At 38.4% G+C, this 27972-nt stretch overlaps 2 protein-coding genes across 2 annotated transcripts in view; both read left to right on the top strand.

Annotated features, from left to right (window-relative positions):
* The window catches only part of Adss2 (adenylosuccinate synthase 2), an 832666-nt gene that overhangs the window by 526700 nt on the left and 277994 nt on the right, over positions 1 to 27972 (top strand). The gene's annotated exons all lie outside the window — the stretch shown is intronic.
* The window catches only part of Akt3 (AKT serine/threonine kinase 3), a 203043-nt gene continuing 189819 nt past the window's right edge, over positions 14749 to 27972 (top strand). The window contains exon 1 of the mRNA XM_051147972.1: positions 14749 to 14925. Within this exon, the coding sequence (XP_051003929.1) occupies positions 14880 to 14925 (46 nt within the window). The 5' untranslated portion in view covers positions 14749 to 14879. The remainder of the gene's footprint in view (positions 14926 to 27972) is intronic.

Raw genomic sequence — 27972 nt, 5'->3', positions numbered from 1 at the left:
GAGTGAGGAGGTATACATGGAAATTTGGATGGTAGTTCCTCAAAAAACTAAAAGTAGAACTATTGTAGGACCCAGCCTTATCACTCCTGATTGCGTATCATAGAAATACCAGCATTTCTATATCTAGTGCACTATTTTTCACAATGGCTAAGACATGGAATGTCCTTACTTTCCCACTAGTGAATGAGTGAATAAAGAATGTGTGGTGCATCTACACAATGGAGTTTTATTCAGCTATAAAGAAAAAAAAAAAAAAGATATCATTTGCAGGGAAATGGGTGCAACCAGAAGTCATTGTGTTATGGGAAATAAGTGAGACTCAGAAAGATAAATGCTTTCTCTCATATATGGAATCTAGATTCAAATGTGATAAATCCACTATTTTGTGTCTTCATTAAAACAACCCAAGTTTGTGATGGTGAATTTACAATTGAATGGGAGAGCAGTGAAAAGCTAAGCTTAAGATGAAATAACCTTGTTAAGAAAGTGCCATTTCTGTGAAAAATTGTTATTTCAATTCAAAAACCCTGACAAACGCAACAATTTAAAGGGGGATGTAGCTCGCTGATAGAAGGTGGACTGGGTTTGGTCTCAAAGGAAGCCGAGGGAGGACCCCGGACTCTTTAACGCCATAGGGCGGACCAAGGCATGAGGAAGCGGGCACTGGGCCCTCATCAGACACCAGTCTCCAAGTCGTGTACTTCAGGGTCCTCAGAAGGTCAGAAAGTTGTTTTAATTATTTGATAATAATTAGCTGTTGTGGTATTTACAGTAGCAGCCCGTGGATTAAACAAACTGGGTACCTTGGGATTCTGAATGCCATTCTCGTTGAAGGTGTCCCCAAGAAAAGGTGGAAATGCCAAAAGCAGTACCTCTCACTGTTCAGCTTACTCATCGGGGGGGGAGAGCATCCTCCTTGCGGTGGAAAAACACTCACTATTTTACTGCTTGGTAAAGAATAAGGGCTTCTTCTCCAAAATCAGGATGGACATGTTGCTGTGCCCAGTGTGATGTGCTGTACCCAATACTGCTGGGATGTGATGACAAGAAAGCCTAGCATGTATGCATGGAGCACCAGCATGCAAGCAGAGAGCACTAGCACGCCATAGCTGGCAAGTTCTGCCACACTCAGAACAGCTCCACGGAAAAGAAAGATTGGATGCAGTTCTGGTTAATAATTTGGTAATAAAAGGCTTTCTTATAGGGACGTGTGAAACTACAAAGCTCAAGGGAAAAAACAGGGCAGAAATAAAAGTGTGCAAATTTTCACATTAATGTTTTAAAATGTATGACCTGGTTTATGTTAATAGTTAAAATTTTAATTCATCTAAGATCTGATATAATTTCATGACACTGGTAGTATTTTAAGACAGTTTGGCTTATAAATTTAGTTTTTATCAATTGGTTGATGTTAAAATTAAAAGCAAGTGAAAAAAAAATCTTAATTCAGCAATTCAGGGTCCCACAATGCCAAACATTTGGGAGCTGGGGCTGGCCTGGTAGTGCACACCTGTAACAAGCTGAAGGATGTAGCTGAGTGGTAGGGTGCCTGTCTAACAGGTACAAGGCTCCCCCAGCACCGGTGGTGGTCGTAGGGAGTAAGAGTTTGGCCTTATTTGTAGCACTGCTGCTATAAGGCCTGTTTTATCTTACCACTATTTACTTCTGTGTATGTGGCACTGGAGTTGCCGCCATGGTGAGCCTCCTGACTTGGGTGTGGGGGACTGCACTGAGGCACTCTGGAATAGCAGGAAAGCGCTCTCAACTACCTAAAAAAAAACCTTTAAAAAACCACGGAGAAAATAAGAGTCTGGCCCATTTTTATGTCGTTAAACCCCATCACTTTGCCAACAGTCAGTGTTGCGGGTCAGCTAATTGTGGGAATGTATACTGTTTAGACAAACTGAACAAAACAAGACTTGCTCATGTTTGATTACCCATGACTTTTAGACTCCGTGGAGAAGAGAAAAAGGCCAGGGTGGAGGGAGGACACAGACTTTCCTTTTTGTTTTGTTTTGTCATAGCTGGGGTCTGGTTTCACACACAGCTCAACAAGTGCTGTACAACTGAGGAAGTTTTGCTTTAGAAACAGCCACACTTACAGATGGGGAACACACAATGAACCACCTCCACCAACTCCTTTTCCTTCTTACTGGACTCTCAGTTCCTGTCCATACATTAGGCAAGCATTTCGTAAGATAAAAATGCGGTCTTTAGATGGCTTAGAGGGGCTCAGTCCTCCTTAGGGTAAGTTTTTTTCACTAAACATTACTAAACAATGTTGTTAATAGGTCTTTACTGTAAGCAATCTTTAATGTTTACTTTTCCTTTAAATGAATATGCCATTAGAAACCAGGCTGATTTGATCCTTTGATTGACAGCTGTCAAACTTTCCCCTGTGCCAGGAGAGGGCAGGCAGGAGGAGGGGCACTGAGATGTCAATGTAGTTAGTCCTTTTAACAGCTGGCCAGACTGACTCATTACAAGACTCAGGGTGCTTTGATCACTCCAAGGACATCTTGAGGAGGCTACACTCTAGTTGCAGAAAGAAACCCCCAGACCCTGAATTTGAAGTCCATGCCTCCTTCTGGTCTTTCCCCAGTCACCATGATTGTTTCAGGTAACCTGTACCTGGAAAGCAGTACTTCAGGCAAGACAGACCTTGGCGAACTGGGTTTGGGATGGTGGGAACTACCACTGAGCTACACCGCCAATTTAGTCATTCTTAAGGGGTGTTCTCAGGCTAATAACTGTCAGCATCTCTGTCTTAAAAGAAAGAACAAGCGTCCTATAAGACTTGGTACAAAGTAGCCTAGGATAAGTATTGAATTAATGAATGAGTAAATCAATGGATGTCTATGAATTATACAGAATTTGGCAAGACAGGATTCCTCTATGCAGCCCAACTGGCCATCCTGTGATTGAGTCCTTGGGCTTGTGACTGTGGTGGATGGAAGCTGTGTGGTGATTAGTACAAATACAACCATTTCTACCCCTCAACCCCCATCAGGGTGTTTTAGAGGCAGTCAGGAGAGGTTTTATTTTTTTGGTAGGGACATTAGGCCTAATGAAGGATTTCTCAAATGGTCTTTCCATGCTTCCATGTTTACCACGGGTAGAGTGGGGGCAAGTGGTTGGCAATAAGCTATGGCAAATGGTAGCGGCCTTCCTGTAGGGGGGACAGTGGCAGTGGTGGTGTGAACCGGGAGATAGAGGGGTTGGTCATGGCAGTTAGAGGGTACAGAGTCTGTCACTAGCTACCAACACTAACTGCCCAAGGACTAATCAGAGCTGGTGCTTACTGCAGCCAACTGTTGGGAGAGCCAACTGTTGAGCCTCAAGACTCCCAGGCCACAGGCAACCAAAGCCAGAGCAGTTAAGTCCTAACCTAGGCTCTTAGAGCTACTTGATTCTGGTTTTTAAGATTCAGAGACATAAACTATAGTTCTCTGGCTAGAGGTATATAACGCCCTGAAGTCTTGCCGGCCACGACAGCCCAGCCCTGCCCTAGCAACTCGGGAAGGACCCAGGTCTTCCATTAGAAGACCTACGCCACTACCAGTGATTATCATCTCAGTCCCGGCCTGCTCTCTGGTAACTGCAGTACACAGACAGGATGCACTATATGGACACGGGGAAATAGTGTAAAACAGTAACAGAGTCGGAGAAGAACAGACACATGACATAAGAAATGTTACAGGAAGATGCCCAAGGTACTAAAGGCGGTTCGTGCAATGGAGAAAATAACAGGTTCTTCTAAAAGACTACAACCATGAGGATTAATATCAATTCGCCAGGTGTTTCCAGAAGCGACGAGACGGTTTCAGAAAAAGTAAACGTTTGACTTCCTGCAGTGTGATATGCAGTAAAAAACAAACAAACAAAAAAACAACAACAAAAAAAACCGGTCAATTTCTAAAAAAAACCAGTCTCCATTGTACTTAACTCCCTGAGCTACGAACTTCAAAAGCAACGTACGTTCAATGAAACCAACATCCCTCACGTGGAGGTGATTCTGAGGGGCTCGGGATGCTCCTGCAACCTCAAGCCCACGTGTGCTGACTGGATGGCATCGTTTCCCGGGATGGTTAGGTACCTAGTTTGCACGATCCCATAGCCGGCCTCGGCCAGGTGCTCGTAAGAGCGAGTTTCCTCGCACCGGTCCACACCCCCGCAGCGTCCGGGGACAGTGGGTGTACCGGGAGGAAGCCGGTTTCCCGCCTCGGGCGCCCGGGGCATGGCCACGCGGCCCGGGGAAGCCCAGAACTTCCCGGCGGGAACGCCGGCCCCGCGGCGCGAGCTGCTGGGGCGATGTTCTCGCGAGAGGAAGCGGAGGGGCGCGGGTCGCCGCGGGTCTGAGGGGCGCGGGGCAGCCTGGGGGGGGAGGGGGACGAGCGGAGCTGAGGCGGCGAGCGGGGCTGGGGCGCGGGGAAGCCGCTCCCGCCAGTCGCGGAGAGCCAGCCCCTGACGTCAGGAGTTCTCCTCAAAGTCAACAACAAGCCCCGCGGCGGCGGCGGCGGCTCCCGGAGGGAGGAAGGAGGGGGCGGGCAGGCGGCCGCCGGGTCCCCGAGGCGGAGAGGCCGCAGGCTGGGGTCCCTGGCTCTGCCGGCTCGGCCCTGAGCCTCCGCCCCGCGGCCGGGCGACTTGACCCGGCCCCCCGCCCGAGCCGCGTTTTCTGGTGATGAATCGAATTTGTAGTCGACATCCGATTCCCAAGTAGAGTCTCCGCCTCCTCCCAGCGCCGCCGCCGCCCGCCCTCCTCCTCCTCCTCCTCCCCCCTCCTCCCGCTGCCGCCGCCGCCCGCTCCAGCGCCGCGGCCCGCCCGGCCGGCTCCCTCCCTCCCTCCCCTGCAGCCCTTCGTCTCCCCCTCCCGCGGGCGGCACCGGGCTCCAGGGGACCAGAGGCTCAGCGGGGTGGGGGGGAGGACAGGAGGGGAGGAGGAGGGAGGGGGACCCCCGAGTCGCCCCCTCTCCTCCCCCCGCTCCCCCCGCTCCATCCTCCGCCACCGCCCGAGCAGCTGCGGGGCCGCCGCCGCCTTTGCAGGTAACAGCCGCCGCCCCCTGCTCTCCCCCCCCCCCCCCCGGGTCTCCGCCTCGCCGGCACTCCCCGAGGGCCCCGCGGCTCCCTCCCTACCTCCCTCGGGCGGGGGCGGCGGCGACGCGGGTGGGTGAGGAGGGGGCGTCTGGGTGTCACCGCCGCCGCCGGGGACGTGGGCGGGGGACCGGGTGTGGAGGTGGAGGCCGGGGGGGGATGCCCCGCGTGGGTGACACGGACACCCCTTCGTTTTTGGGGGCCTGGGGAGCGGCGGCGGTGCGCGGGCGGCCGGGGAGGGGGTGTTCCCGGCCTAGCGGTATGATGTGCTGCGTGTCTGGGTTGCCCGGCCCCGCGCCTTTGGGCTCTTGCTTAGCAGGAGCGCGGTCCCCTTCGCCCTTACTTCCCACGGCCGCGCGGCTTGGGGAGGGGGCGGCGGGCTGGGCCGGGGGGCGGCGGCGCGGTTATGTAACGCCAGCGGCCGGTGGCGACTCGGTGTTTGGGTTGGGGGGAGGGGCCGTCTGCGCATGTGGCGGGAGTGCGGGCGAGGATGCACCGGCGTCCCCGGGGTCTCCTTCCTTCGCCTGCTACCCACCCCACTTCACCGCACCCCGCCGGCGCCCGGGAGAGGAAGGTGCTGATGGGGTGCGGGTGTGCGTGTGCGAGGTGGGTAACGTGCAAGTCTGTGTTTTTAATAGTAGTGGGGTTTTGATCCGCTAGGGAGTTGTGTGCTAAGAATAGAAATGTGCGGAAGATGCTGGGTTTGGCTGATCCACTGATGCTGTCGCTGCTGGCGGCGGCGGCGACGTCGGCTCAGGCTGCATGTAAACAAACCAGCTTCTTCCTTGTCCACCTCCTCCGCCTCCTGCGCATCGGTCTGCATCAGCCATGATGCTGGTGAGGCCCCTTGGAAGCCCGAAGTTGAAGCTTAAGCTGGTGGCAATGATAGTGCTGATGCAGAGGCGGGTCGCCCCTTGTTTGGTATTTCCTGGGAATTTACACTTAGGTTAGAGATAGCTGAATCTCTTTAGGGCCAGGCTTTTATAGTAGTAGTGTTTACTGTTTATCTTTAGAAAGCAGAAGTGCTTACCCATAAGTTAAAAGATTGGATTCTCTCATGTCTCCATCAAAATAATGTTATGAAAATTAAACTAATTTCACCACTGTGATAAATTTTGGTTGAAAGTATTGATGGATTGTAGTTGATAAAGTTTACAGATAGAAATTCAACAATAAAACCTAAGAATTCTGTATTGATTAATTTGTTACTGATAGAATCATCACACTTAGGTTCATTGTGAAAGGATATAGAACAAGGAATTCATATGTAATAAATTGACAGATGTCTCAAATCATTAGACATGTGTTCCATGTTTGATAAAGCACAATCATTTTGTAGTAGAACTATAAATTTCTAGACTGCATTTTGTTTATGGTAGGAACTCATTCATGGATTAAGTTATATATTCATTAAGGAAAAAGTTGGAAAAGCCAAAGATGGAAGAGTCCAATGAAGATGGGTCTCAGTAGTCCAGAAGATGGTTGTGTAAAACATGTGTGTTTTTTCCAAAATGTATTACCAGATATACAGTTAAAGATGCAGTTCAGGAATGAGTTTAGTTCCTTTTGTCAATATGAAATTTTGATTTTTTTAAAGATAACTTTTTAAAAAGGAGAGATGACCAGTATTTATAGCTTGAGGCTCCAATTTTAAAGTGAGAGAGAACATGTCATTTGAATTATAACAAATTTGGATGAATGTAGGTAGAGTCTTTTTTGGGTTAGTTTTGTATATTTGCAGTAGCATGTTTTCTTACAGTTTTTAAAAGTTAATACCTAACCCAAAGTAATACTACAAGAAAATGATTAAATTATTGTTCAAATACAACTTGTCCCTGTATGAATAAATAATGAGTAATGAATAAATAATTTTCTGTAATGAGTAAATAATTTTCAACTTAAAATTAATTTTTTCTTTTATTTTGAGATTGTTAGTTTTGGCTGTATATAGAATAATACTTGAAAATTCTTTGGACTTTTAAGTTTTATAATTCTATTTATTATGATTTTGGAAAAGAGGGCCTTTCTGTGGTTTAGGCTGCCATGAAACTTACTCTCTGTCCTAGGCTATTGTGCTAGGGATCCTCCTGCCCCAGCCTCCCGTGTGCTGGGGTTACAGGTGTTTGCACCATTACGGGCTTGTTTATGTAATTTTTCAACTAACGTATTTTAAATAATGTTCTATTCACTGGAAAAATATTAAGATAAGAGGTGTGCTTTGGAGGGGTAAAATTTTTGCATTTAATTCAGAAGATTACTCTCATTACAGCTTGTTTTGAAGAATCACTGTACATCCAAAGTCTTTAGTTAAACTTCTGGGACAAATGTTAGCATGATTTTGGTGTAGGGGTTTAGGAGTTTGAAACGCCAGGTTTTGGTTTTAACATGGAAGTTTCTGAAAGCTTAGGCTTCTCTCTAAGGAGTTTGTTTCATTCATTGTTCTAGTTTAGCTTTTATTTACACTTTGCATCTTTTCATGAAGAGATGACTTTACTTTTACTTTACTTTGTAATGCCCACTAGTTCAAGAATTTGTCCTTGGGATGATAAAGTGATTCCTGGTAATGTGTTAATTGCTTTAGAATCATGATTTTTGGCAAGATCTTGACCTTATAGTGATTATATCTATAGCATTAGAAAGCAAACCAGTTTGGGATCATTTTAGATTTGTAAGATAAAATGCAAGACCAAAAAAATTTATTTGGCTTATTTTGTAATTTGACTTGCATTTTCAAGTTACTCTGATTTAAATAATGCAAATATTTTAATGGAATGTTTGTGTTAAAATCTTCGTGTAATTTAGAAGTTTCTACTGAGCTCTAGATTTCAGCATGCACATCTGTATTCTTAATCTTGTTTTGATGCAGCATACTCTTTGCAAAGGTAGGCTGATATCAACAGATGTGTTATTATAGTCTCTAACCCCTGATAGGGTGAGATTCAGTTTTTAGTTAAATCTAGCCACTTGTCATGTGCCAGATGCTGTTATATATGCTTTATATATTGTAATTCATCTAATCTTCAGAATAATCTTGCTGCAATTTTGAAAGTGAATTTCTCAGGAGAAAACACTTTAAATAACATAAAAATTCTTTGATGTAAACTTTCTTATGTTCTTACTCATTCTTAGAGTCCTCAGTGACATTGCTATATATTCCAAACATATAAATATATTCCAAATATATATTATAATATATAAAATATTGTAATCTATACTGTTACATTCCACAGAATCAAGTTAATATAGTTTTAAAAGCTATATTTGATGAACTACTAAATCTCATTTTAATTGTTTCAAATGCCAAAATATGTCAACTGTTTACATATTTTATTGTAATGTTCTTCATCTAGTTAGAGATAAATTTATTTTTCTGCAAGGAAATCTTCAAATAGTAGTTGGCGAGTAATTACGCTTTTGACTTATAAATGTGCTTTTGGTTCTTAAACTATTTAAATATGTTTATTTAAAGATTTATTGCCAACTTTAGTTATTTTGTATTTCTAGATGAGTATTTTTGCTTGTATTCTGAAAGGACAATTAAAATGTTTAGTAGGAGAAAACAAAAGATGTTCAGATGAGAATTTGTTTCTTCTATATTAATTAAGAAAGCCCCTGACTATATTTGGACGTCTGGGGGATTTGGCAGAAAGGAAGGTAGAATTTAGCCAGTAATGGAGTTTAGCCCAGATTTGGTCTGAGTTGAAGAGCTACTTAATGCTTTGTATTAGCTGTACATTAAAATTTGACTGACATAATCATGATTGTCATCTATAATACTACGTCTGTATGAAGTCGATTGAATATTTCAATGTAAAGAACCTTAAATATTAGCTCTGAAAGAGCTGACAAGCATCTAATGCTTCATTTTCTTCACGACTGAGGAAATCGAGGCACAGAGAATTAAAGGGACATTATATCAGTGCCACTCCAAGAGAGGCAGAGTTGGGAACAGTTATTCAAAGTTTTTGGTCTATCTGGTGCTCTTTGTAAAGGAAACTTTGAGATGGACTTTATCAGGGATTCTAATGCTGGAGGAGGATAAATCTGTTGGTAATTTTTGGTGTTTAGTGGACAATAGATAGGCTTTATGTGTGTGCATTAAGCATTTTTATTTTATATTTTGGTAGGTGCCTGAGGCAGATTTTGGAATTTTATGTGTATATTGAATTAAATGGCTTGCTGAGCCAGTGGTCTGCAGTCCTCAGCTTATTGTAAGGTGCCTTCATATATACATAGTTATCATTTTACATTGAAAATGAAGGGGATTGTTTCATCAATAGCTTGTCCATTGGTTTATGTCAAGCAGAAGATAAGCACTTTCCCAGCATTTTAGATCAGAATATTAGATATATGACCTAGCCCACGCTTTTTAATAGTGGACATACTAATTGAGATTGTGCATTGATGCCCTAAGAGGAGAAAAAGGGAAAAATGGTTTATATTTTTATAGATATATTTTAAAGTTTATAAAGTGGTATTTAAGCATTAGCAATTTGCAAGATCTGACAGTTTGCCTAAAAATTCCAGCTTTGGGAAAAAAAGCACACTGTGCTATTAACTGTATTCTGAAGAGAGGAACTGTTAATAGAATAACAACTCCAGAAGAAACAGATTACCTTACAAGTATTTGAAATACAAACTGTCTGGAATTTTGTTTTTACTTTGGTGTGTTTATTTTCCCACATACCTTTTGAAAGTTTGATATAGCCTTGTGTATTTGTCATGGCATATAAATTAATTTTATCTACAGTATTTTTGGGGGGGGGAGTTGTTTTTTTTTTTTTTTTTTTTTTTCCCGAGACGAGTTTCTCTGTGTAGCCTTGGCTGTCCTGGACTTACTTTGTAGACCAGGCTGCCCTTGAACTCACAGGGATCCACCTGCCTCTGCGTCCTGAGTGCTGGGATAAAAGGCATCCACCACCATGCCCGGCCTGGGTGGGGGGCAATTAAACTGGTATCTGGTATGTTATACCTTCACCGCTCCTTTTTTTTTTTTTTTTTTTTTGAGCCATGCTCTCACCAAGTGTTCAGACTAACCATGAATTTACTATACTGACCAGATAACCCTCAAACTTGTGATCTTCCTGCCTCAACCTCCAGAGTAGTATGGATTACAGTCATGTGCGACTATCCTGGTTTAGCTTTTCTTACAATATAGTTACTGAAATCTGAAACTACCATAGAACCCAAAGTAGTTCCTCTTGCTCATCATTTATCTTTTAAAATATCAAATGTGTTTGGATTAATTTTCTTTATTTATTCAGTTTGTCTATCCTAAATAAAGTCTATAAAATTAAAGCATAGAACATTATAGCTGAAGATTGTTTATAATTTAAAGAAAGTTATTTTGGATTTTAATTCAGAAATAAACTTATAGGAAGCCAGATTTGGTGGGTTGTGTCTGTAATCCCAGCACTTAGGGAATTGAGTCAGGTTCAAGGGCATTTTGGGATACATAGCAAGTTCCAGGATAGTCTGGCCTGCTGGTCTCAGAAACCATCCCATCCAAAAGAGCTAATTAACAGGGCAATTACTAATATGTGAACTTTGCACTAGTATGGAAGAGAATTACTGGGTTCTTTTCAACTTAATTTTAGTTTTATGTTATTTAATTTGTGATAGCTTTGTTGATACTTTAGTTTTACTTATTTTTAGCTTACTTGAAAACATTTTGATAATTACATTTGAGAGTTTGTATTTGATGTAAAGCAGATGAAAGTGATGAAGACCTTAATTACAAATAGTTGCTCTTATTGATTGTTCGTCTGTATGGTGACGGTGGGGAATACTGTCATTGCTTTGGCCCCAGTTTTCTTATGTTCATAATTAAGAGTCAAATAAGGTAACATAAGTGAAAAGTCTTGGATAACAAATCTGTAATAGGCTTGGAAAAGACTTAAGACACTTCTTTAGTTCTTGTCATAGAGTAGGCAGAAGGTATTGATTGACTAAGCATAGGTACAGTTCATATTTTTGAGTGACTAATATCCTAAAACATGTTTGATATTTTATTATTGCTTTAAATTTCATGATTGGTTGTTGAATTAAGCAAAAGTCTTAAATTCTTTAAAGCATCAGTAAGAAATACCCCCTCCCCCATGAGTACTTTTGGGTAGCATTGAGATTTCTTTTCTTTGGAGTTGAAAATTGATGATCTCAAACAAAAAATGATTTAAAATGTCAAAAAAAAAAAAAAAAAGGGTAGTTTTAATGTAATCTAGTTTTTTGCAGAAGACTGTGGAAGGCTGTAGAAAACACGATTTACTATATAAGAATTTTATTTATTTAGATATGAATGCTTCCATGTTTAGACTTTTAAAGGTTGGATCATGCCATTCTCGCAGCTGACTTATTAAACTTGTTTGCTTAGCTTATCTTTGTTCGTTGATCTACTTACTAATTCTGTATTTGTTGAATAAGTGTCAGGCACAGGGTAATTGCTTTAATAATTTATGTTGTGATTTAATGGAATTAAAGATGGGAAGGTTTTTGTACATTATAAAATGATATTCAAATGAAGTTATTATTAAATTCTCTAATAGTGGATCATTATGGATTAAAATATCTTTACTATTGAGCCCACTATGAACTTTGTGTATAACTTTTTGTAAGAATAATAAAAGTGATTAACACTAAAATATTTAATGCAATAGACTGAAAAACAAACCAAATTTTAGATGAACTCACTGGAGAGAATGTGTTTCTACAGATGTTACTATGGAAGAAGGGTGAAGTTTGCTTAACCCTAAGAAACAGGCGACAGAAGCTTAGCTCACCTTGGGAAGTAGAGAATATGGGAGGCTGACTGGGAGGGTGTAGCTGATTGGGTAAAGGGCAGTCAAATCGCAGGGATCAGTAGCATTGCTTTTTCATATGAAAGACAGCAGTTAATCTAATAATTACAATTTTAAACTTTTGTTTAAAGATGTTAGCCATTAGACACAGGAACAGTTTTTAAAGCTGAAAACTGAGATTATGGATAGAATTTGGTAACTGTTTAAGATAAGGTGGAATAAGGTTCCTCTAATAAGTTAGGTTCAGTGGCCCTGGTAAAGTTTGTGAATTTTGTTGCTTTAATTTAATGTACACTTAAAAAAAATCCAATCTTAATATATAAGCATTGATTACATCCTCATTCATACCCCCTGTGCTCCCCCCCTCGCTCCAGGAATCTAGTTTTCAGAAACAGGTCATTATAAAATAAGATTAATTAATTTGGGCTGATCTGGTTCAATTTCAAGAAGACTTCCATTCTTTTAGTGTTCTTCATAAGGTTATTCCAGTAAAATTTACTTTATTGAAAGTGTCTCTTAGGTATATCCTTTTTCCTATTACCTTAATATTTATTCTACTTTTATTCCCAAGAATGATACAATTTTCTTTTCTTCAAGTTATATAGTTTTATATTGATAAAACCAATGAATCTTACTAGAGATGGAGTCCATTGGTGTAAGTAGTACCAATAGGAAGAGCTCAGTGCAGCCATGATGTTGACACCATTTTGCTCTAGTCTTTTTCAGTTTTTAACTTCGAGTTCCTTGTGTAGTATATGGAGTTAATACCATGATTTACCTAGCTTTATAATAGGGAGTCAGTTGGGCTTTTCAGGATATGATGTCAGTCAAAATAAAATGATATTTGAATGCTGTGCTTTAGGGCTTTTATTTTCCCTGTTCTGTTTTTAATATGAAGTAGGTATTATTTTAAATAATGTGACTGCTTCCTCTGGCAGTACTCAGTGTGGGAATTGGTACTTTTTCAATTTTAGAACATTTAATGTTAGTAGAGCTGTTTCAGGAGGACAGAATTAGAAAAATTTCCAAAACTTACTTGAACAAAGGGCTTATTTTCTCAAATTTCTTTTACTTTTATACTCTATTGAACAATCATAATTTTGGGAAAGAGACCCAGATTTCAGTATGGGTCTTTATTCTGCCACAACAGGTCCCCATGATTATGATTTGTGTGGTCCTCCCCCTGTCTGTGTGCATCACACATGACTTGCTTGTTCAGCCCCTGACAGGGTGGTCTTCTGAGCGATGTAGACTTTGTCAGATTGTTCAAAGGATGTTCAGTTTTGATCACTGATTGATAAGGGGTTAGGTTTTGCACAAAGGTTTTGTTGGAGAAAGACTTGTAGTCTAGTCTATTTCAGCACTATCTGGGAATTCACCCTTGAATTTATGTTGTGCACTACTTATCAAGACCCAGCTTCACTGAACAGTACAGTTAGTCGATGTACCCACTATCTTTGTCTGGTTAAAGTTTATGCTGTGTGAGCCAGGCGTGGTGGCGCACGCCTTTAATCCCAGCACTCAGGAGGCAGAGGCAGGCGGATCGCTGTGAGTTCGAGGCCAGCCTGGTCTACAAAGTGAGTCCAGGACAGCCAAGACTACACAGAGAAACCCTGTCTCGGGGGGGAAAAAAAAAAGGTTTATGCTGTGTATCCTAGGTCACTTAACACTGGTGTATCTGGTCCATATTTTTGCAAATGTGAAAACACTTCACGAAGTTTTGTGGCAGCATTTTCCCTTTCAGATTCATAAGGATAATAATAAATAGTAAGGTTCATTAAGCTTATTGCTATATATAGAAGGATGCTTTGAGGAACCCTTTTTATTCTAAGGTATCATGTAAAAACCCAGGCGGTAAGTTTCTACTTTTATGTCTTAGGAAACACTGCATTCTGAGCGACTCTCTTCTCTTTTATATTATAGACACTGTTAATACTGAAACCTATCATGTTTTTGAATTTGCAACTTTCCTAAAACATTTCATTCCACGATTTTGGCTCACCTTTCACTTAGTTCAGAAATGAAGAGTGCAGACTTTGGAGTCAGGCACTCTGAATTCAGATTTCGGTTCTACAGTTTACTACCTTGAAGTCTAGCAAGATATTTATCTCTGTTAGCTCTAGTTTCTCAGACCTGTGAGATGAAGGCAATAGTGCTGTAACAGAGTTGTGAAGATTATCTGATAATGATAGGTGAACAGTTTTTGGCATATCCTTTTTACTTTAATATTCCCTTTGTTTCACTTTCTTTATCTACATAAAACAATAAGTGACAAATGTTCAGTATTTATGTGACCTGAAATTTTTTAGAACAAGGCAAACTATATATATATATATATATATATATATATATGCTTCTTGGCATATATTATTCCACATAAAGTACAGCAATTAAAAATACTTACAAATACTTTGACATAGCTTTCTGAAGTTTGAGGGATTTGGGCCACTTTCATTCTTTTTCTCCTTCATTTCAGTATACAGTATAAAACATACTTTCTGTTTATTTATGTAGATCTGACAGTGATTTTGTTAGGGCAGTTTATTTCAGTCTCGTAGGTTAAATGTTTCATGTAACATCTGTCACAAGACCAGAGCAGTGTACTCATAGCACTATTTAATAAATAAGCCCTCCATGTTTGAAGAGCTAGACATTATGTGTGATAAGGCCAACTGAAGACTTTAGAAAGACTTAGTTGTTTGTTATTGCAGTCTGAGTTCAAGAATCGAAAAAAAAAAAAAGAAAGAAAAAAAGAAAAAAAGAAATTCTTTCTTCAATACTTCTTCCAGGCTGAGTCATCACTAGAGTGTGGGAAGGGCAGCAGCAGCAGCAGCAGCAGCAGCAGCAGCAGCAGCAGCAGCAGCAGCCGCCGCCGCCGCCACAGCCACCGCCTCCACCGCTGTCTCTGTCACCACAAAAGCAACGAATCCAAATCCTAAAACTGATCGTGCAAAGCACCATTTCTCCAAGTTGGGGGCTCAGAGGGGAGCCATCATGAGCGATGTTACCATTGTGAAGGAAGGTTGGGTTCAGAAGAGGGGTAAGTTCTGTGGTCAGCAAGACCGAGAACGGTGTGCTTGATGAAAGTACTGGGTAGTGAGTGGTGTGCTGAGCGTGGGTCTTTCCCCTGGTGCTGTTGAAGTGAACTCTGATGGGCTGTCTAATAGGACAGAAGTAGTGCTCAACATGTATGTTAGTGATTTGCTTATATATATGTGTGCTTAGCTAAAAACACTGCATTGTGTCAATTTGTATGGTAGCAGAAGGCTTAATTTGGTAATGGGAAAGGCTTACATTCAAACTGTTTGACTAAACAGGCCCATAAGTTAAGTTAAAACTCTACGTAAAAGTCCAAATATCGTAGTGATTTTCTTTGTGTGTTTAATTTGATGTTTTGGTTTGCATGATCTACTTCTACTATATATTTCTTGTCCATTCTTTAGATAAATGCATTATTTTATTATTATTTTTATTGTTAAATAACAGCTGTAAACTTAGTTTATAATCTGATCTCCTCCTCCTATCGTCTGTATGTTTATTAGAGATCTACACTTTAGGCAGCTTGCTCAGTCACTATACCTCTGCCTGCATGACTAGAATGAGGTATTCTTTTGAGTCCCATTTTCTATTCTCTAGTTGAGAGTTACCTCTTAAACACAGAATTTCATATTCTTTGAAGATCTTTGGTTAATGCCTATGCTAAAAGGCTGTTGTCAGTTGTTAAGTGTAATTACGCATTATGGACTTTTAAAGTAATCCTTATCAAGTTATAATTTACATACACTAAGTAATTTCAGATAACATTTTAATGAGTAGTGCCTAACATTTAATGGTGATGTAATAAACACTACAGTCCTGATATAGAACATTTCCATCACTTTAAAAAGTTGTTTTTCTCTTTTTTAGTTCAGTTCATTTCTTTTAAACCTCGGCAGTCATGTGATATGTTGTCTGTTGCGATAGTTATGCTTTTCTAAGGTTTGGTCCATGGACTCATGGGATCCACAGTTTTTTGTGTTTCTTTCTTTTTTTTTCCTGTACACATTTTTGTGCTCTATCAATGTGGTTTATATGTGAAGTAGAATTCTGAGATTTGGAAATACAATTCTTCATTTATTTGTTTATTTTTAATTACTTTTATTTTTGAAACCAAATCTCACTTTATAACCAAGGTTTCAGTCAGACTTAGTATGTAGTTCAGATAGTAATTCAACTTTATTCTCCTGCTTGGTCTCTTGCACTGGGATTATAGGCATGCCTTCCATTCTTGGCTTTGTCTTTTTAATACTTGGTAGAAATTTGGGCTGTCTCTGGATATTATGAATAAAGTTTATGAACATTGAGTGCATGTCTTTATATGTGTTTCCATTTGTCTTGGGTAATAACCTAAGATTGCAGGTTAAATGGTAAGTGCCTATTTAAATTTATAAAACTTCAATTTGTCTTCCAAAGTGACCGACCATTTGTGTTGTTAAATTTTTCTTTTACTTTATTGTCATGTACTTAGAAAACATTTTGAGATTTCAGTGCTGTATATTTTGTTTTTGGAGGGGAGGAAAGGAAATGAAAAGTCACTTAAACCTTTAGAAAGCTCCTTTATTATTTCTAAAACTCTGCTTTTGTAGGATTGTTGTAAGACTCAGATGAGATAGTGAATCTGGGTATCCACATATGCATGTTTGCCTAAGGCCATGGGGTGGTTCTTGAGTCTGTTTAGTTAACTGCATTTTTTTTTTTTTTTTTTTGAAATACCATGATGAAGGTTAGTATTTAGTCTATAAAAATGTATAATAGCAAACAATGAAAATGGCACATAAGAATTCTGTTGCTTGTGCACTGATTGGAGAAGAGTGTTCTCTCTCTGTCTCTCTGTGTATGTGTGTCTGTATCCGTGTTCATGTTTATTGAGAAGTAATGGCCATCTGAACATAATGTGAGCAGTACTCAAAAGTGTAAAATAAAATGTAAATATCTTCTGCTTTACCTCTTCAGATGGCTCCTCTCTTTAGAGACAGTCATTGTAGACTTTATTTTTAATTCTTTTGTTGATCAATATTCTAATTTTGCGCACAATACACAATACTTTATTTTTCGATGGCTGTTTTTTTTCCTTACCTAATATCTCTATTATGAATATAAAAAAAATTAACTTTGAAGAGCTCTTCACTTTTTTCTTTTTTTTTCTTTTTTGTTGGCTTTATGGCTAAAACTTCAATGTTGGACTGTCACCTTTGAGAACGTTATTCCTAAAATTGGTTTTTGAAGACCATCTTGAATTCCTAACACTCCCTATATGGATTGTGCCATCTAAACTATTTATTGTATATTGTCAAGGTTTATAGTAGTTAGATTTTTTGATTCTGAAAAGCATTGAACAACATTATGATGACTTGATGCTAGTGATGTGATGGAGTCTGAAGATAAAAGGGGTTTTCATAGCTTCTTAGTTCTTTTTTTTTTTTTTTTGGTTTTCTGAGACAGTGTTTCTCTGTGCAGCCTTGACTGTCCTGGACTTACTTTGTAGACCAGGCTGGCCTTGAACTCACAGTGATCTGCCTGCCTTTGCCTTCTGAGTGCTGAGATTAAAGGCGTGCGCCACCACACCCAGCCTTCCTTCTTAGTTCGTAATATTATGTCTTTTCTATAGTTTGTGTCATGATTATTTTTCTTGAACTTTTCTTTCTTTCTGATTTTCTTTCCTATTTTGACTTTTGAGACAGGGTCTGTCTACAATACCGAGGCTGACCTTTAACCTGTGTTCCTCTTGCCTCACTCAGTCTCCTAAGTTTGGAATTGTAGATATTGGTTAAAATGCCTACCTTTCCTCCGAACATTCTTATAGTCATATTCCCCTGCTGGTTGAAGAACATATGCTTTATTCATTGATTGTTTAGCTTTTTCATCATAATATTTGAAGTCCTAACGTACTGTTTTTTAGATATGATGCCCCTAACACCACCTAATGTAATTCTCTATCCAGTTCCATGCTTTCTTGGATCTCATGTCATTATTCTTTTGGTTAGGACTCATTTTACAGTTTCCTGAAGTGTTTCCTCTGCTGACACTTGTTTTCAAGAGGAATGTATATGGCTGCTTGTCAGTGTAGTATTTAAAACCGACCCTTTTTACTCTCATGTCTGCTACATTTCTTGGCTGAGTATGTAATTCACGTTTAAGTTGCTTTCATTCAGAAGGTTGTATTCTTTTGCTTTTAGTAACCAGTTTTATTGAGAAGTTTTTTTTTTTGTTTGTTTTTTGTTTTTTTGTTTTCTCTCTCTCCCTCCCCAAGACAGGGTTTCTCTGTGTAACTGCCTTGGCTGTCCTCTCTTTGTAGACTAGACTGACCTCGAACTCACAAAGATCCGCCTACCTTGCCTCCTTAGTGCTGGGATTTGTGTGTGCCACCATTGCCCGGCTTTGAGGAGAGGTTGGATGCTCAGGAATTATTTCTTTGTAGGAAACCCATTTTGGTCTCTGGAGCTTGCTGATGTATAAAGGAGGATGAGTCAATGAGTCAATGAGTTTTGCTTATTGTGTTAAAAGTTTTAGTGGACAATTAGCATATGAAAGTTAGGTCAGTCTTCCTTTCTATAGTGTTTTTACCTTTGTTATTTTTTTTCTTGTGCATTCCCTTATTTCTTAGAGCTTCTAAATTAATCTGATATGTAAAAAAATGTCTTTTATTTTCCATGCCTTTCTAGGAAAGACGAAAGAAACTTTTTCTTTTTGGACATTTCATTACTTTTTCTTCTGTTGCTTGTATATTACCAGAAAATCTTTGTAGTTACTTTTTCTTACAATAGTTCAGAGCATTTAATTTTATTTTAAAGTTTTCCTCCTTTTTGAGTTAAGTATTTTAGTTTGTTGATTATAGGTCTTTCTTAGTAATGGTTCTTCAGGTGTCTCATGGTACTGTTTGTAAATATAAGAGAGAACTAGGTCACTGGTAGTGCTTTGGTTTTACCATTTTCTCTGTTTTTTTGTCAAATAGGTTTCCTGAGTTAGAATTTGTGGTAATAAGCTGTATTGTAGAAAGCATTAGTTGAAACACTAGCGTAAACAAATTCTGTGATGCCCCACTATTAGTTCTTTTATACAATTTTAGTATTGTTTGAATAATAACTTCATGTTTCATTCGGATGTATTTCACAATATAGACTGTGGCTTGCCTTTCGTTTGGCTTCAAGAATTTCTGTTCCTAAAAGCATTTTTAAAAAAAATCCTAAATAGATAGTTATAACCTGAGCATTGGTGTGTTTGTTTGAAACTGTCTGTCTCCTTTTCTTCACAGTGTGGTTTAAGCATTATTAGGTATGAGTGTAGAAGGAATGTATTAAAATTACTCAGTAATTAAAATATGAAAGTTATAACGAAGTTAAATTCATTATTGATGGTTGCTCTGTGGTTGTTCAGTGGTAGAGCACATTCTCCCAGCACTGAAAACCAGCCATAATACAGTTATTAGTTTGAGTATTAGCCTTATTTCTCAAGCTTATGTATTTGAATCAGTTCGTGATAATTTAGCTCCTTTCTAGATACTATCTGATTTTATTTGCACTTTTAATGTAAGTTGATTTTTCAGTAAGTACTTTCCCAGACAGTAGGTAAAGCAGCTACATACTGATGTTCATGCAGGATGAATGCTTTCTTAATCTTGGCTTGTTAGATCTTTACCAGTGATGAAACTATCTTCTTGTGTACTTTTCTATAGAATTTTAAGATGGTGATTCAGATGACACACAAATACAGCATTACTAGTGTAGAATTGACAGTTATTGCCAATCATGGCCCAAACTAATCTCTGCATTTTACTGTGTGGTGGACCTAAGGAACACTTTACAGCCTGGCTTTGTATTAACATAGTCACCACCTGTATGTGTAGCAAATACTTACGGGATTGTTAAAAAACTAGTCTATTGATGTGATCTGGGTGACTCTCAACTTCTTAAGCTAGAGGTGGAGCTTTGCTTTTGTGGCAATATTTGCTTTGTAGGAATGTAGTACATTAATACAATAGGGAATTTAACAAGTTTATAAGATTTACATAATACAATTAAATATAATAATAATAATAATGAGCTGCTTGAAATTCCTACAGTTTTACTTGTTTAATAATAATGTTTCTTGAAAACCAAATGTTTTAGCCTACTTTTTAATACCATGATGAAATACCTACAATAAGCTACTTTGTAAAAAGAAGAGGTTTATTTAGTTTAGTTACTATTTTGGAGGCTCAAGTGTATGGTACCTACATGTATTCAGCTTTGTGGGAAGTTCCCTGTCAGGTGGCAGATGATAACTGGGAGTGCACACCATCACATTTGGAGATAGGAGACAGAGAGAGAGCAAGAGGGGCAATGCTTGCTCCTTTATAATCACTCTTGTAAGAACAAAAGGGTCTTAGGAGAGCTGTACACCAAGAGCTAGTGACTCTGAGGATTTCAAAGGTCACATCCTCAAACTGCCACCAAACCTAACATCACAAAAGATGCTTGGGTGATCCTTATCACACCCCAACTGTAGCACTAAGTAGTAATTTATCAATGTAGAAAGTCAGTTCTTTGTTAACAAATTAGGATCTAATGTCTTGGTAGTTAATTAGTTTGTAATGTGAGTTTTGGGAAATGAATAAAAAATTAAGAGATAACTTACTGAAACCATTTTGATTGATGAAAATGATGCCTGTGTGAATTTGTTATACCTATTTCTTGTTTTAGTATCTAGCATATTGAATGAACCTTCCAGTTGTTACTCTGTGTTGTAGTCAGTTGTGCCTTCAAATAATCACTGCTATTTATCTTGTATTTACAATATCCATTAACTTTGTCAATAGAATGCTTGTTTTGCATTCTTTGAGGTGGTTTAGTTAAAGTAGATTTGGTAATGTAAAATTTTGTTTATAAATTGTCTCATAGGCGCTAAATGCTGTTGTGCAAAATTTAGTGTAGCAACATAGGGATTGTGAGTAGGTTTTGCTGTGATTTGTGGTGTTATGATCTAGTAAAATTATATAATTTGTGGCAGAAAGCAAAAGTCTGAGAGTATTTCTTTTTTCTTTACTTTCTATTCCTTTGTTGATGTTTTATTTATGAAGTCACTTTACAAATAAATCAACTTAGTTTCCTGTTTACTACCCATCACAGGCTTTTTTCATAAAGTAGGTATCTGTGACAGAGACTGTGCAAACTACCCGATAGGCCTAGAGAAGTATGATATGACTGTTGACGGTTTGAAACACCAAATTATCTTTTTTTTATTATTTTTTGAGACAGGTCTCATGTAGGCAGGATTGGCCTTGAACTTAAACTATGCCAGGCTGGCTTTGAACTTCCATCTTTCTGCTTCTACTTCCTGGGATTACATGTATTCACCACTACCAAGTTTAAATTTATTCCCTATTGTGTGTGAAATTCAGAGACTTAATTAATGTGTTTGTGATGTAGATTTTTTTTTTTTTACAATTTTCATACACTTATTTTGAAAATTGTAAGCAAGAGAACTTAATAGAGAAAACAATCAAGGAATAAACTTTTATCCGCGTTCTGGAGTTAAGGCACTGTGAAGTTGTTTCCTTAGCTGTTTCTAATTAAGAGGGAAGCAGTGTGTATTGATTTGCAACTTCATTCAATTTACTTATGAATATTAGTTTGGTTTCAGGTTCACAAGGTAAAAACTTTACCAGGGGAATATATATTCCTATTCCTTAATGTTTGTTTAAAGATTTTTTTACATAGAAGGTCAAGTTATCTGTGAAGAACCAGAATTCTTTTGCTTTGTTTCCACAAAACAGGCAGAGCCAACTTGTGGCTGTTGAGTTGCATGTGGCTCAGTAGCTGTAAACACTGTTCAATGTTATAAGTGTAATTAAAACATTGAGATTTTCTTTTGTAATTTAATTTGTGCAGTTTGCATGTGGACTTTGTAGATGACAAAATAATGTAGTATCTAAAGGTTGGACATTCTTGGATGTCTTTTAATTTCCTTTTTCGGTCACATTTTACTGAGTAGAGTCTCTAATAAAATGTCCAAAAAAAGTGGTGATTGCATATCTTTGGCTTTATTACTCATTTTAATAGGAGAATGTGTATTTTATGACTAAATTTTCAGCTACTGCTATTCCAATTCTACTGTTTTCAGTTGAGTTCTTTCTGGTGTGCTGAGTTTTATGAGATGGTTTTTCTGTTTTTCTGAAATTGGTACTTTTGAGATGACCATTTGATTTTTCTTTTTCTTTTAATATATTAATGTGTGAATTATGGTCATTCTGGAATAAATTCCCCTTAATCAAGATTCATTTAAGATGCTCCATTTTTTTTTTACTTTCTTTAGTTTTACAATAATTATTTTATATAGAATTAAAAATTTTACATATAGATGGATTAGTCTGTTGTAAATTATTTTATTACTACTATGGGTAGAACCTGTGTTTTAAAATATAAATAAAGTGTAAGCTTTGTTATTCTATAATGTTATTAGCTGTCTAATTGAATGTTTGCTGTGTTTGTGTGTGTGTGTGTGTGTGTGTGTGTGTGTGTGTGTGTGTGTGTGTGTATCTGGGCGTGAAGACTGAAAACCCCCTAATAATGGAAAAAGTGAAATTTTTTTTTTTAAATGGAATCCTCCTATTTTTTGAGTTATGTGAGTCATTGCTCAGATCTTAGTGGGAAATACAGACTTGTACCTGTTGAAGTCACATCTTCTTTTGTGACTGTCTTCACAGGTTCTATCACCTTTGTGTCTGGAAACGTCTTTAATTACTTCTGGCATTCTGAGTTACCTGTTGTGCTAACTACACACTTCTGTAGCTGTACTTTTCTGTATTTTTTTTTTTTTATGTTAGTTTCTTGTTGGCACTGCTATATTTTTATCTTTGTCAGTGAAAATCTCCTTTAAGGCTAAATTTTAGTATCATTTCAGTATTTTACCCTAGCTCAGTCTTTCAAAATCAGAATGCTTGTTTGTTACATTCCAGCAATTCCTGATTTTTGCTTTTTTACTGCTTTGTATTTGGTTATCACATCTATTATGTCTTTCCATTGAAAACGTCTCAAGAGTAGGAGCTTTTAGTTACTTTAACATGCATTCTTTAATCAGGATTTAATAAATAAATAAAGAAAAAAATAGCTTTGGATGTTCACAGGTGCCACAGATTTCAGGGCAGGGCATTAGCATTAGAACCTTTAAGGGAAGGGTGAAAACACTAGATCGGATATTAGCACTTTATAATTCTAGCACAATGTTTTTAAAGGTTTCTGGTTTTGTGATTTTGTTTTTGTTATTGTTTTTTCGAGACAAGATTTCTCCTGGCCTCGAACTCACAGAGATCCACCTGCCTCTGCCTCCTGTGTGGAGTGCTGGCACTAAAGGTGTGTGCTACCATGCTCCACCCTGTTTTTGTGTTTTTAAAAAAAGGATGGTTACATTTACTTAATTTTTGTTTGATGTGTGCCCATTGTAGCATACATGTGGAGTTCAGAATACAGCTTCATGGAGTCCATTCGTTCCTACCATGTGGGTTGTAGGGATGGAACTCAGGGCATCAGGAGTAGCTGCAAGTGTTTCTTACCAATGAACCATCTCAGTGGGATACTTTCTGCTTTCTTAACCCATTGTTTGATTATTGCATATTAATATTTTTAGTTTTTACTATTACATTGCTATTTTATTTTACATTTATTTACTTTCGAGGTTTAACTTAAAAAATGAATGGTTTTTTATTTTTACTTTTTATGTACATGACTTCTCTTTAGTCTTACAGATTTTATGATCCCATTTTTCTGTAAGTGCTTTTTATAAGTTCAGAATACTGTATCTTATTAATTATTTTACTTTCAAAATGCAGTCTTTGGTACATCAATAAGACCCAGAAAAATCAAGTTATGACTTAATGTAGTATAAGATTTAAGGCAAGATAGAGGGTGGAAAGTCTGTGTTGGAAAGATGGTTGTAAAGCTCCGTTTAATCATGCAGTAGATATGGCACATGTTCGCACCTTCAAGTAACCTATTTTTCTTGAACGTCAGAATGAACCATGCCTATCTTCCACTCAGTACAATCGTATACCTGTTGCTGTGTAACATTTCATTACTGGTTGAAAGACATAAATAGCCCAGGTGTCAAGGAGTAATAAGCACTTTTGTTGCAAATATTTTCTGTGTTGAGTATGTTTTTTTTAACTCAGTGATGTATTTCTGTTATATAAAACTTTTGAACTGTTACTTTTTTCCCTTTAAGACAGGAGTCTTTTCTGTGGTGCAGGTTGTCTTTGAATGCTGGGTCCTGCTATGTTTCCCTCCAGGCTTGCACTACCACATATGTAATTATGCAGTTTAATTTAACAGACTTTTCCCACCCAGTGGAGGCCTTATTCAGAAATTCTTAATCTTGTATTCTTTGACCACCATTATGATTAAGAAAAACCTTTTTTAGTTACATAAAATACAAATTTCTTTGGAGAAAGTTCAAGAAATACATAATGTATGATGGTGATTCTGTCACACCCTGTTTCCTTTTTCAGAAGTGATCACTTTTGGGGTTGATAGGACCTTTAAAAAAAACATTTGTACAAGTACTATCACTTTTATGTGTATGTGATGTGTTCTGTGTATTTGTTTGTGTAGATATGTGCATGCTTGTATGTATGTACACGTGTGTAGAGGTTAGAGGTATATATTGGGTTGTAGATGGCATTAGTTACTTTGTGTTCTTCTTTCTTCCACCCTTCTCCATCCCTTTTCTTCTTCCCTTTCAACCCTCTGGCACTAGATAAGAGAGGGAGGAAAAAAGGATAGATAAGAAAGGAAAGAGATCTCTGCATAAAAACAGGGCTGGGAAAGGGGCCGCTATTATTGTTAAACTACTTTCTGCTGATTAGGGCCTTAGAGCTCCTTGGGGCAAATTTGATCTTTGCAGGCAAGATATCTGATTACTTCCTCCTCTTCCTCCTTTTTCTCCTCCTCTTCTCTTTCTTTTTCCTCCTTCTTCCTCTTCCTCCTCCTCCTTCCTCCTTTCTCTTCCTCCTTCCCCTCCTCCTTCTCCTCCTTCTTCCTCTTCGTAGCTGCTTCTTTGCACATGACTACTTAACAAACCATGGCCAACAGCAACAAACAACGAACCAACAGCAACAAACAACGAACCAACAGCCAGCCAATAACTCATCTTGCCTCTTGGGACCCTAGCATTTACATATTCTCTGAAAAGTCCCCAGAATTTCAAAGGTCGCACAATCTCAGAAACTATCTGTAGCTGGCAAAATTACACCCCCACCAGGTGCTGCAAAACAGCCCCATATCCTCACACCTGGGATTGAAATGGAAATATATTCTTTTACTATTTCTGTGTTTTTAAAGAAACCAAAATTCCAAAGTTCTTACTAAATCAGGCGATTTTCCTTGATTGCTTCACCTTTATATTTTAAAATAGGTTCTTTAACTCAACTCAGGCTTAATGTTTTGGCTAGGATGACTGACCAGTGAGCTTCAAGGACTGTTGCACTTCTTTCCTTTCAGTGCTTAGGGTTATAGAATGCCCCACCATGCCCAGCTTTTTACAGGGTTCTGAGGATATGAACTCAGGTTCTTATGCTTGCTTACCAGGCACCTGTTTTGGCTAGGATGACTGACCAGTGAGCTTCAAGGACTGTTGCACTTCTTTCCTTTCAGTGCTTAGGGTTATAGAATGCCCCACCATGCCCAGCTTTTTACAGGGTTCTGAGGATATGAACTCAGGTTTTTATGCTTGCTTACCAGGCACCTTACTGACCGAAATGTCTTCCCAGTTCCTAGAATTGTTTTTTAGCTAGAGGAATTGTACAGGATAGTTTTTAAGTTCTTATAAATTTAAAAGCTTGGCTTCTACTGACAATGATGGAAAATTCAGCTAACAGTAAGAAAAAAAAAAGCTTTCCTCCTCACATTTAGAATATAGAATAAAAATAGTTCTTGCTTACTTCGCATATTAAGGCAGTATTCTCACATAGAAAAGCTTGTTCTATATGCTTCCCCTCTTAGCTTGTTCTCTTTAGGTTCTGCTTATTGCTTTAATGTTTCAATGACAGCAAGTGTGTTTTTAAGACATATAAATGAGCAATGGCTGGTGCCAGTTTACATGGTCCTCAATACTAGGGAAACAACAGGGTTCTCAGAAACTTAACTGTTCTTTTGTCGACTAAGGCCAACTCAGTTTGGTATAAAACTTGGAAAAATACCATCTTGAGTGTTGTGAAGGTGGTGTACCCTTAAGTTCCTGCCATGAATATGATAATAAATGTGATGGCTTTTTAGTTTTCAGATTGACACAATGTGGAAGCACCTGGGAAAGGAGGGAAGCATTGATGCCATGTGACTTTAAGGTTTCTGTATTGGGACTTCTACATACAATGGATTGTAGCCCTGAATTGTAAACTGAAATAAACCTCCTTCTCCCCAAGTTACCTTTTGTCATGTTGTTTTTACAACAGCAACATAAGTAAAGCTAGAGTAGTAAGTCAAAAGCCAACATGAGCTTTCAGCTATGTGAGCAACACATCTTGCAAGTAAGGAACCCAAGTAGAATCTGAGAGTACAGCACAGGTCAACTTATTAGGAGATTTAAGTTGTGAACCGCCTAGATGAACTTGTTTTATCCATGAATGAATCCATCGATGAAAAGTTCATAGTATTGGAGGTGCCAGCTCTTTGGAGTAATTCTTATGACAGAGAATCAGTATAGATTTTAGCAGTAGAGTGGTTTTGTTTTGCCACAAAAGAATTACAAGACTGTCTTGAAATCTCTGAATGGAACAAAAGTTTGAAGAATTTTGAGATAGTAGTCATATGCAACATGAAAGCAAAGAGAGAAACTAAAATTCCCAGCTTCTTCATGTACCTAATTTAACTAAACTCAAGAAGGATCCTGTTGTGGGAGTCCAGCCTGCCTGTACAATGAATGCTCTCTCAAAAACCCAAGTCTTTCCCACCTTAGCCCGCCCCAAAACAAAAGAAAAAGTAAATAGGTTTGTGAAAAAGATCACATTTAGAACACTGGTGATAAAACATAGTTACAGCTGAAACGGAAAGTATGACATTACTATTCTCTAGAACCCTCAAATGAGCCAAGTTGCTGTCTTAAGGAAATAGTTAAGCCTTTCCTCTCTTCATTTGTACCTCCCCAAAATGTCATAAAGGGTCATCTTGTCCTTCCCATCTTTCCTTCTTTTCTCCAAATATTATTAAAGGCCATCTTCTTCCCTTCCTGTAGGTATACCAGCTATGTAAGTAGAAGAAGATGTTGTTTGGTTCATAGATAGCAAGTTTTCTAGTCTTACAGCCCAGTGACTAGGAATACTAACATTCTCACATGGTACGTCTGGTTTGAAAATCAGAAACCAATCCATCCCCCTACGCTTTCCTCTTTCTGTCTCTTATCCAGTGCTTCCTATGTTCCTCAGGCATTCTTTTTGCCTAAGCCTCCTAGTATCTTGCCACCTAATTCATTTATTAATTACTAAATGTTTACTGAATTTTTCCTTGTCATATTTTTATTACTGTTTGTGTAGTTACTGTTGGAATGTGTCCCAGGTGCCTACTCCATAATGATAGGATAGAGATAATAAAGAAGTAATTAACAGGAACATTTAATGTAATCATAAATGTTATGAAGGAAGTAAACCATGATATGTGTTAGAATGTTGTAGGTAAATAAGATAACTGTAGGGGTTGGTCATCTTTGAAAGAGTCTTTGAATAGGTGAATCTGTTTTTTAAACGTGTATACCCACACACACGCGTGAACACACACACACATAATTTCCCATTTTAAAGTGTTTTAGTTCACTGCTATTCATTAGTTCTGTTGTTGTACAACCATTCCCTGTTACAAATCTATAGAACTTTATTTTTTTGTCTTGGGAAACTGAAAGTTTGTATTCATTAAACATCAGACTCTTACCTCTTTTTCCAGTATGTACCAAGCACTATCCTTTCTGTATTTACCAGTTTGTGTCTTCTAGGTACTTTGTATAAATAGAATCTGATGCACACATGTGATGGTATAATACATTGAGGCATTTTCACTCTTCTAATGAGATCTACAGTCTGTATCCTGATCTC

This window comes from Acomys russatus, chromosome 6 (genome assembly GCF_903995435.1).
Source record: "Acomys russatus chromosome 6, mAcoRus1.1, whole genome shotgun sequence".
Classification (NCBI taxonomy): Eukaryota; Metazoa; Chordata; class Mammalia; order Rodentia; family Muridae; genus Acomys; species Acomys russatus.
The sequence above is the reverse complement of the archived record's forward strand: the minus strand, read 5'-3'. Positions and strand labels throughout refer to the sequence as shown.